Source organism: Pan troglodytes, chromosome 15, assembly GCF_028858775.2.
Source record: "Pan troglodytes isolate AG18354 chromosome 15, NHGRI_mPanTro3-v2.0_pri, whole genome shotgun sequence".
In the NCBI taxonomy this organism is placed as follows: Eukaryota; Metazoa; Chordata; class Mammalia; order Primates; family Hominidae; genus Pan; species Pan troglodytes.
Window position 1 is genome coordinate 101,097,276 of NC_072413.2, and position 10,356 is coordinate 101,107,631.

The following is a 10,356-nucleotide window of genomic DNA, read 5'->3' on the forward strand; positions in this document are numbered from 1 at the left end:
CGCGGTGGCTCACACCTGTAACCCCAGCACTTTGGGAGGCCGAGGCAGGTGGATCACGAGGTCAGGAGTTCAAGACCAGCCTAGCCAAGATGGTGAAACCCCATCTCTACTAAAAATACAAAAATTAGCCAGGCGTGATGGTGGGTGCTTGTAATCCCAGCTACTCAGGAGGCTGTGGCAGATAATTGCTTGAACCCGTGAGGCGGAGGTTGCAGTGAGCCGAGATCTTCCCACTGCACTCCAGCCTGGGGAACAGAGCGAGACTCCATCTCAAAACAAACAAACAAACAAACAAACAAACAAACGGACGTAGATGGTGGACTGTGGACAGGATGGATGTTGGGTTATTGAAGGCAGATGGCGGACTGTGGATGGGATGGATGTTGGGTTATTGAAGGCAGATGGTGGACTGTGGACGGGATGGATGTTGGATTATTGAAGGTAGGTAGTGGACTGTGGACAGGATGGATGTTGGGTTATTGAAAGTAGATGGTGGATTGTGGATGGGATGGATGTTGGGTTACTGAAGGTAGATGGTGGATTGTGGACAGGATGGATGTTGGGTTATTGAAGGTAGATGGTGGATTGTGGACGGGATGGATGTTGGGTTATTGAAGGTAGATGGTGAATTGTGGACGGGATGGATGTTGAGTTATTGATGGTAGTGGTGGATTGTGGATGAGGTGGATGTTGGGTTATTGATGGTGGATGATGGATGGCAGATGGTGGGTCTCAGATGGTGGCGGGATGGCAAAAGATAGATGAATAGCTGTGAATGGTAGACGGACCGTGGCTGGACTGTGGATATTGAATGGAAGTGGGATGTTAGATAACTGACGGTGGAGGCTTCCTGGTTGCAGGGTAGGAATTACATGGACCAGAGATTATGCACCTTGGCTCAGGTGTCAGGTCTGTGCACTGGGCTGAATGAGACAGCTTGTCCCAGGGCTGTTTTGCTCCTTTTTGGGAATGGAACTGGAAAGATGAGAGGGGGGCTGAGGGGTGACCCCCGCCCCCCCCGCTTCCTGCAGCCCATCCCAGTTTGGGTTTTTAGGTTTTTTTTTGTTTTTTTGTTTTTTGTTTTTTTGAGACAGAATCTCAGTCTGTCACCCAGGATGGAGTGCAGTGGCACGATCCCGGCTAAGTGCAACCTCTGCCTCCTGGGTTCAAGAGATTCTCCTGCCTCAGCCTCCCAAGTAGCTGGGACTACAGGCACCTGCCACCGCGCCTGGCTAATTTTTTTTTTTTTTTTTTTTTTGTATTTTTAGTAGAGACGGGGTTTCACCATATTGGCCAGGCTAATCTCGAACTCCTGACCTCAGGTGATCTGCCCGCCTCGGCCTCCCAAAGTGCTGGGATTACAGGCGTGAGCTACCGCGCCCGGCAGTTTGGGGGGGTTTTTTTTTTTTTTTTGGTCCTTTTTACTCCTGTCTTTATTCCCCAATAGGAAGGAGTCCTCTTTCCATGTATCTGGCCCCACCGAATTCTGCACCTCAAATTTCTGGACGCCAATCTTGAGGCTCAGTCTCAAGTGGCCAGGGGCAGGCCCTGGGGGAGGGGTCGGCTCAAGGGAAGATGAGGCCGGGCCCTTGCTGGGGGCTGGAGCTGGGAGGGCGGGGGCGCTGAGGACCGGCGGCCAGCCCCGCGGAGGGCGTGAGTGCGAGGGAGGCCGGGAGAGCGCGTGCGGGCGGGGAGCGCGAGGAGGAGAGCGAGCCGGGAAAGCGCGGAGCCAGCGGAGCGCGGAGGCCTCAGCGCCAGCACCCGCGCGGGCGGTGAGTGTGAGTGTGGCGCAGGGTCGCCCCCTCCCCAGCCTGGCCCCGGCAGTGAGGGCCCCGGGAGCGCCCTGACGGCTAGGTGCGGGGTGGTTGGGAGAGGGAGGAGCATGGGGGGGATTTGGGAGTTTTGAGTCGAGCTCCTTGGGGAAGGGGACGGCGTGGGTTCGCAGGGTCAGCCCGGCTGTGGAACGCCATGCCTCCGCGCGCTTGTGTCCCCGGGGCTGTGCCCAACAAGACCTGGGATCCCGCGGCGCTGGGGGTGGTGGGTGCCCTCGATGTGTGGTGCTCCGGCTGGCACTGGACCCTGGCGCTGGGCAGGGCAAGGCAGCCCTTGGGCACTTGTTCCCTGATTGCCTGCCCCCGCCTGACTCAAGCTGACAGCTCTATCATCTGCCTCTGTCATCCCTCTCTCTCTGGGCCAAGTGTCATCTGTGGGTCTGTTTCTGTCTCTCTCTCTCTCTCTCTTCTCCTCTGTCTCCAGCTCAGTCACCTCTCGCCTGGTCTCTGTGGCAGTATTTTTCTTGCCTCTCCCTCTGCCTCCTTCCCAAGGCTGGCTGGGTCTCTGTCCTGGCTGCCCTGGACTCTAACCTGAGTTCTGGGGTCCTGGGATGGGATCCAGAAGAGGCTTGATGGAGGGCCGGACCTGGGAGCAGTGGGGCACTGAGACATCCCTGGGCTTTGGGGTTGGGCAGAGGAGCCAGAGGGTGTGGCTTCACTGCCCACTGCCCCGAGAGGCCTCCTGCAGTGTGTGCCCCTCCTAGCCCTCCCTGGGCCTCAGTGGGACCCCAGCTGACCTGAGTGGGGTGTTTGGTGAAAGAAACCTCATTTCTCAGAATAGCAGCCCTCTGCTTTGCTGGCGGCCACAGGACCACCCTCACCCACCCCAGCAGGACGTCACAGGCATTCCATCCTGCTGGTCTCTGCTCTCCCACTGCCTTGTCCCCTTCCTGCAGGGCTGCCCCCGCCCGTGGCCCCCTACTGCCTGCATGCCAGCCACTGCCACACCCCACCCCCACTTCTACCTCTGACCAGGGCGTAGCCCCAAGAGCCCACACGGCCCGAGCGCAGGTGAAGGGTCTGGCTGGTGCCAGCTCCTGCCAGGGGCTCTCTTCCCAGAGCCCTTGCTGCCAGGGCTCCAGTGGGGCTCCCCTTGCTGTGGCCAGCCTGAGTGGGTGCGGCCAAGTGCAGGCAGGACTTCATTTCCCCCTGGGCTGTGGGTGCTGAGGGCCTGGCCCGGGGTGTGCAGGGTGCACGCTCTCGAGGAGGAAATGGGCACCTTGGCCTCTGGCTGACTTGAACCCAGTCCCTACTACTCCCAGCCTCCCGTCTCAGGAACGTTTAGGTCCCTAGGACACTCCGTGTCCTTCCTGCACTATTCCTGTCTCAGAATGTGCTTCTGTCCTCCCAGCTGGCCTAGCTACCTCCTGCTCATCTCTCAGGCCTCAGATCAGCAGACTTCTTCCAGGAAGCCTTCCCAGGTCTCCCCTCCTGCCTGTGCCCTCTTGCAGGCACACTGTGCGGCCAGGGTCCAGTGCCCCCTCTGGCGGCGGGCTCAGGCAGGGAGCAGTGCAATATAGGTCCAGCTGGAGCCATGGGCACTGGGCCTGGGCTGGGGTGGAGTGGGGTGGGCTTAGCACCTGAAGCCTTCGGGGGAGTGTGGATCCAGCATCAGGCCAACAACAGACACCCCATTTCTGCTCCCAGTCCTCGTGCAGCTTAGTGGCGCAGTGGCAGCAGCAGCATGAGCACCCCCCGGCCTGCTCCACCACAGCCAGGCGCTGCTGAGGGGGCTGGAGGCCCAGAAGGGAAGGTATGCGCTCGGGACCCTGGGGGGGTCGGGAGGGAGCAAGCCTCAAACTCTGTCCCATGACTTGGGGCATGCCTTGCCTTGCTGCTGGCCTCAGTTTACCCATCTGGGTGGGGGAGATCATTGCTTATTTATTTATTTATTTATTTTTGACACAGAGTCTTGCTCTGTTGCCCAGGCTGGAGTGTAATGGCGTGATCTTGGCTCACTGCAGCCTCCGCCTCCGGGGTTCAAGCAATTCTCCTGCCTCAGCTTCTGGAGTAGCTGGGATTACAGGTGCCCACAACTATGCCCAGTTAATTTTTGTATTTTTAGTAGAGTTGGGTTTCACCATGTTGGCCAGGCTGGTTTCCAACTCCTGACCTCAGGTGATCCACCTGCCTTGGCCTCCCAAAGTGCTGGGATTACAGGTGTGAGCCACTGTGCCCGGCTTGTTGCTCTTTTATAAAGGTATAATGGATAAAAAAAATTGAAGGCCAGCATTCCTGGCTTACTTAGCACTCCTTCCTGACCTGAGGACCCCAGGGATTGTCCCCAAGGCACGCTTTGCTCTCTGCTGAGTAAGGAAATGCCAGGGTTCCCTGCCACTAGTGTCACCTTTTGGCAGGGGATGGGGGGGTGCTGATGAAACTAAAAAAAAAAAAAACAAGCTCCCTACACAGGGTCGCAGCCTTAGTATTCTGAGTGCTAGAGCCCAGCCAGAGCCCAGCCATTCTCCTTGTTGGGGAGCAGTGGGGCTAGAGAGGGGGACCAGCCTGGAGTCATATAGGGACCAGTCTGGAACTTGGGGTTGCAGACACAGCCTCCCAGGCAGGGTGGACAGAGGTGAGCACCAGGACTCAGAGCTGCAAATGCTGCTGGCCTGGACCTCGTTCACCCCAGTGGGCAGACTTGGAGAGGAGCACCCTTGGTTGGGGGCAGGAAGGAGAATGGCACATGGGGAGGGAGAGCAGGCTGGGGAATGAGCCCCCCTGGCTGGCAATGCCAGCATGAGGGTGGCCCCTGGGAGGATCCAGCCTTTGGGGTAGGGATGGGGTCCCTGCTCTGCTGTCCTCTGACAGCTCCTTCATTCCACAGACATCCCAGTCCAGTGACACCTGTTCTCACACTTGAGGGTCACCTGTGGTCCGTGGTTAAAAGAGAGTCTGGGCTGGAGCTCAGGAATGTGCACTGTTCAGGGATCTTGCTGCAGTGGCCGAGGGCCATTCAGCTAAGTCCCCCCTGCTGCGTGGCTGTCCTTCCTCGAGGCCCTTGTGCTCTTTTGGGAAGGTGGACCCAGCAGCTTCCCTTCTAGGTTGAGAAATGGGAGACAGGGAGCTCCAGGCAGGGCCATCTGCCCGAGCACAGGCGTGGGGGTGGGACAGGGCAGGCAAGTCAGGGCCACCAGGGCGCTGAGGGATGGGGTGGGATAGGGCAGGCAAGTCAGGGCCACTGGGGTGCTGAGAGACAGAGTTCTGCACGTAGCACTGCAGCCTCAAAGGCCTTGAATGGGAGGTGGAGATGCTGAGGGCACCGGGAAGGCCTGGGGACGCAGCCCCCGCAGGCTCCTGTGGGCACTGAACAATGAGCCAAGAGCAAGCCCAGAGCCAGCCGTTTGGGTTGCCATGGCAACTGCTTCCCAGCTCCTCTGAGCCTGGAGGAGGCCAAGGGCCCAGCAGGGAAGACCCCAGGAAGGGACTGGCAGGAGTCTGGGTGCAGGAGGCAGCTGGGGGTGCGCAGAAGCCTGGGCTCATTCCTGGTGACCTTGGCCTCTCCGGCCTCAGGCTCTGGCTGTGCAATGGGCTTCTGGAGCTGAGCACAGCTGCGTCCTATGGTGCCTCCTGAGAGCTGTGACCCCAGGGGCTGAGCACCCTACCCCCAGGGTTGGGACTGGGTAGGGCCTGGGACCTGTCTCAGGGATGTTCCTGTGTGAACACACATGTGCCCATCCCTGCCCTGGGGACTGGGTGGGAAGGGTCTCTGATCTCCCTAGTGGGGCAGTGTGCAGGACAGGGGTGGGGGGAATAGGAGTGCCAGGCCTGGCATGGCCATGATCCTGCCCATCCTCCCTGGAGGCTGTGGCAGGTGCCTGGGAGAAGGGCCCTCGGCTGGGCCAGCGGCTGCCCTCAATCGTGGTGGAGCCGAGCGAGGCGGACCCTGTGGAAAGTGGGGAGCTGCGCTGGCCCCTGGAGAGTGCCCAGAGGGGCCCCTCTCAGAGCCGGGCTGCTGCTGGTAAGTGAGGGTGCCTGTGGGGGTGCTGAGAGGAGGAAGTGGCCACTGCCAGGGTCAGAAGCGGGGCGTGCTTCCTGCGGCTCCAGCAAGCAAGGCCTTCCCGCCTCCTGCCTGTTCACACTCCATCCTCCACCCGCCTTGGAGTCTCTGCCTGAGACTCTAGGTGCTGCCTGGCCTTAACCCCCCTCCCTAGCACCGTCCTCCCTCCCACCTGCAAATGAGGTCCCTCATCCACTCTCAGCCGCAGGCCTGGGCACGGGAGGTGCACGGTGCATAATTGTTGAATGAGTGATGCCACATTCTCGCCCCTCCTCATCCAGTGCACCCTCGTCATCACCTTTGGAGCAAGTGTGCCTTGCTCACTAGGGCCTGGGAGGCTGTGAGCCTACAGGTGCTTGTGGTAGGGGGATGGGCTGGCCTGTTGGCAGGCTCCATCCCGCTGCAGGTGCCCTGTTTAAAGGCTGAAAGCAGGCCAGGTGCGGTGGCTCATGCCTGTAATCCCAGCACTTTGGGAGGCTGAGGCAGGTGGATCAGTTGAGGTCAGGAGTTCGAGACTAGCCTGGCCAACATGGTGAAACCCCATCTCTACTAAAAATACAAAAATTAGCCAGGCATGGTGGCAGGCGCCTGTAATCCCAGCTACTCGGAAGGCTGAGGCAGGAGAATCGCTTGAACCCTGGAGGCAGAGGTTGCAGTGAGCTGAGATCGTGCCACTGCACTCCAGCCTGGGCGATAGAGTGAGACTCCGTCTCAAAAATAAATAAAAGCTGAAACTTCTGGGAGGATTGTGTGAGCAGGAGGGGGCAGCCGGTGCCAGCCCCAAGGAACAGGAGAGGCAGCAGGCTGGGCTGTGGGGGCCTTGTGAATGGCTCTGAGGGCCACTGCGGGCTGGGCAAGGGGCATGAGCTGTGCCCTGTGCCCTGGGAGATGTTGTCCCCTGGAGACGCCTGGGAGTCTATTCCCTGAGGAGGAAGTGAATTCAGCCGCAGCTGGGGCCGCTCAGCACCTTGCCTGCCCTCTTCCCATCCCCAGGCCTCAGCCTGTACTGGCCAGAAAACCCCCTTTTCAGTGTGGCCAGAGGGGTTATCTGTCTGGACCCATAACCCCCACCTCTGCCCAAAGCCCCCTCAACCTCTTGTCAGTTTCTGCCCAGGGCCCAGGACAGCATCAGGGACCACCCCTTGGGTAACTCCTGGGACCTGGGCTCTGGGGATATCCTTGAGTCTGCCCTGGACTTCCCTTCCCTCTGCCACCCCATCATCTGGTGGATGTGGGAGCTGCCCCTGCTCGCAGAGCCCAGCCTCATTCTGCCTCCCTGGCCGAGCACCCCTCCCGCTTCTCATCACCTGAGGGGACCTCCTGGCCTGCCCCAGCCCAGTTGCCTGCCAAAGGCTCATTTCGGGCCCCTGGGATCCTCTCAGGCTGCACTCCCCCCGCCGACCAACACGGCCGCCTTTATGTTTCTGCAGCCCCCTCGCCGAGTCTGCCCAGAGAACCAGGGAAAGCTGCAGATAATGCTGGCAGCGAGTGTGCCTGCCCCGAGGACCCAGCAGCCCCGGCCCGGGGATAGGACAAGGACGTGGCTGGGCTCTGCTGTCTGACTGCTGAGGGCCTCTGCCCCAGGGTGGCCGGGCTGATGCACAGGAGGGCCCGGCCTGCCCAGCCTGGAAAGCCCAGAGGCTGCTTCCTGTCTCACAGGGTCTGGACCGCAGCCCTGCCCTCTTCTGCCCATGGCCCAGGTCTGGATCACACCCCACTTTGTTCTGTGGTTTGAAGCAGAAATAAAGGCACTTCCTGGTGGCCAGTAGGCACACTTGATGGGGATGCAAGGGACTGAGGACAGTTTGGGCTCTGCCTGTGGCCTTCCAGGTGAGGGCCTCAGCTCCCAGCCCAGGCTGGCCATTCCAGAGCGCCTCTTGGGTGACCACTTGGACGTGGCACTGGGGCAGGCTGGGCAGGGCTGAGCTGGCTCTGTGGCTGGTGCCTCTGCCCAGGGTCCCTCTCTCTGCTTTGGCCAAGGCTGTCCAAGGCAGAACCAGCCTCCTCCAGGTGGCCTCCCAACCCTCCATGGGGCCTCCTTGGGGCCAGGGCCAGACCCTGAGGGCCTGCTACCCACTTGCCCTGGGTGTAGGAAAGCACAGCGATGGTGCCTGGGGTGGGCCGCCCCATTCCAGGTTGGATCTCATTAAATCTTCGTGAAGGTCCCATTTTACACGTGTGGGAACTGAGGTGCAAAGCGAGGTGCTCAAGGCAAGGGGCTACGAAGGGAATTCCTGAGGTCAGGAAGCCACTAGGCTGCCACAGAACCTGCATCAGAGGCTGGTTGAGCAGGCATCTCTTCCTGCCCCATGTGGGGGTCCTGTCCCTCCACTGGGTCCATCGACATTGTCTCTGGACTCTGTTCTACTACAGGAGGGGAGCCCTGCTGCCTGGTTGCAGCTGGCATGGGGGCAGAGCCCTGAGTGTAACCCAGGGCCCCCTCCCCAGGTGTGTCCCCCCAACCTGGCCCTCTGCCCTTAGCCAGCCTGAGCCAGGATGAGGAAGCTTAGGGCCGGGCAGTGGTACACTCCATAAATGTCAGCTCTGCCAAGTCCATGGCCTTTCTGTGGCCCGGGCAGGTGTGCCAGGGGCCCATGAGAGGAGGGAGGCAGGAGACACTGCCCCTCTGTGCTTTCCCGCTGCCTCACCAGCCTCCAGGACGAAGATGCACTTTTCAGATGCACTTTCTCCCACTGCCTTCCTTCTAAAAATAGCCAACCCCCCAATGCGGGAAAGGTGGGAGGTGAGGGGCGGAAGTTGGCCTGGCAGCCTGCTGCAGTTTTAAACCGCAGGACCCCGTGGGCCCTCCCCTGGACTATAGCTCAGGTGAGGGGTGGGGCGGGCCTTCAGTCCTCTCCGTCCTCCTCCAGTCCTTCTCATCGGTCCTGAAGCCAGGGAGGGAGAGGCTTGACCAGGATGGGGGACATGGGGGTAGTTTTGTGAAAGGGGACAGACATTTCGCAGGATGCCTTGCAGACACGTGGGATGTGGGGTGCAGGGAGGCCGGCACGTGGGTGGGCGATGACGCCATTTACTGAGATTTGATCCCCACCACACGGCTCCGGGGTGAGAATTATGACATCTGGCTCAACACGGCTGCCCGGGACCCACACAGCCCAGCGGCCGAGCTCGGGCGGAGTCCCAGGGCGCCCACAGCACCCCGCCAGCGCGCCCCGTCCAGCAGGGCAGCTTTTGGGCGGAGGCGACCCCCACCGCAGGTCCCAGGACCCTGCGTGCTCTTGAGCCAGGGGTGGAGAGGCCCGACCGCGGGGGGCTGCCCCACCCCGCCGCCCTTCACCGCGAGCCGGGGCCCAGACCGCCCGGCCACGCCCAGAGCCCGCGGGCGGAGGCGGCAGGGGCGGTGCCAGCGAGGTCCCGTCCCCGGCACCCCGTCCCGCCCCCCCACACGCGGTGACCTGGGGACGCCCCGCGGGAGTCGTTCTGCGGCTCCCCCTGGCGTCGGCTGGGGCCACCGCCCGGGCTCCCACCTCAACCCTGCAATATGGGGTTGGGGCAGAGTGGTCTGCTGCCCGCTGCCCGCAGCCGCTTCCGGTTAGGGAGGGAGCCTGGGCCTCTGGGTGCTCACGCTGCGCTTAACGCTGGTCCCGGCAGCAGTGAGGGTGGAAGCGGCCGCCTCTGGCTTCTACACCCCGGGTGTGACAGCCTGGCCTCTCAGTGAGCCCCAGATCAGGCAAGCATCTGGTGGTGGGGGTCCTGCTCCCTGGCCTTCCCTACCTGGGAGCCATGTCCTCAGCCAAGGTGAACCCATTTGATCCCGACGACAATCCCATTTTCTGGAGGAGTAAACTGAGGCTCAGAGATTGAAGTGCCTCTCCAAGGTCGTGGGGAGCTGGGCTTGCCCTCTGGTGGGTGTCCCTGGCCAGGCCTCTCCCTCCTAATGGCCCCCCACCCTGCCTTCTCCTGACCCCAGACCAACCTTGTGCCCCAGGCTTCTTTGAGATAAGGCTGGGGTTTTTCCAAAGGGATTTTACTGAGAAACTTCGGGAAAACATGGACATAGCATGAAAGAAACATTGCAGCCTCATGCTGAAAAGCGGGCACAGGCTCAGGTGCCTGTGGAGAGCAGATGGGAGTTGAGGGGACTTCCAGGAGCAGTCCCCAGGCCCTGGGCACCACCAGCTTTTCAGGCACCTGTGTATTGAATGGAGCGACCCATAATTGGAGGTCCCAGGACCCCAACATGCCCTGGGAGCTGGGGGGCGGGTGGGAGAATTAGACTGGGAAGTCTCCGGTCCACCAAGGCCTGGCTGTATGGGAAGACCCAGTCCACAGAGCCAGAGACCTAGGTCGCAGTCCTGGCCTCTCTGGGCACCTGCGTGGCCGAGAGCAGGTCACTGAGCCCTGGGAAGCCAGCCACCTTGGACCCCGGCTGTCTCTGCTCAGTTTTGCTTATTCCCTGTTACCCCTCATCTCTGCCTTTTGGAGACAGGTGGGGTGGAACTCGGGCCAGCAGGTGGGACTGGGCTGGGAGGAAGGGCCTATGGGCTGCTGGGCACCTCTCGG

General features: G+C 61.1%; 1 protein-coding gene across 1 annotated transcript; it reads left to right on the forward strand.

Moving 5' to 3' along the window:
- The first annotated feature begins 1,492 nt into the window (after positions 1 to 1,492).
- LBHD2 (LBH domain containing 2) lies at positions 1,493 to 7,593 on the forward strand. Its single transcript, XM_024348631.2, has 4 exons — positions 1,493 to 1,772; positions 3,480 to 3,585; positions 5,637 to 5,793; positions 7,263 to 7,593. Exons 2-4 carry the CDS (start codon positions 3,517 to 3,519, stop codon positions 7,361 to 7,363), a joined length of 327 nt encoding a protein of 108 aa, XP_024204399.1. The 5' UTR covers positions 1,493 to 1,772; positions 3,480 to 3,516; the 3' UTR covers positions 7,364 to 7,593.
- Positions 7,594 to 10,356: the final 2,763 nt, after the last annotated feature.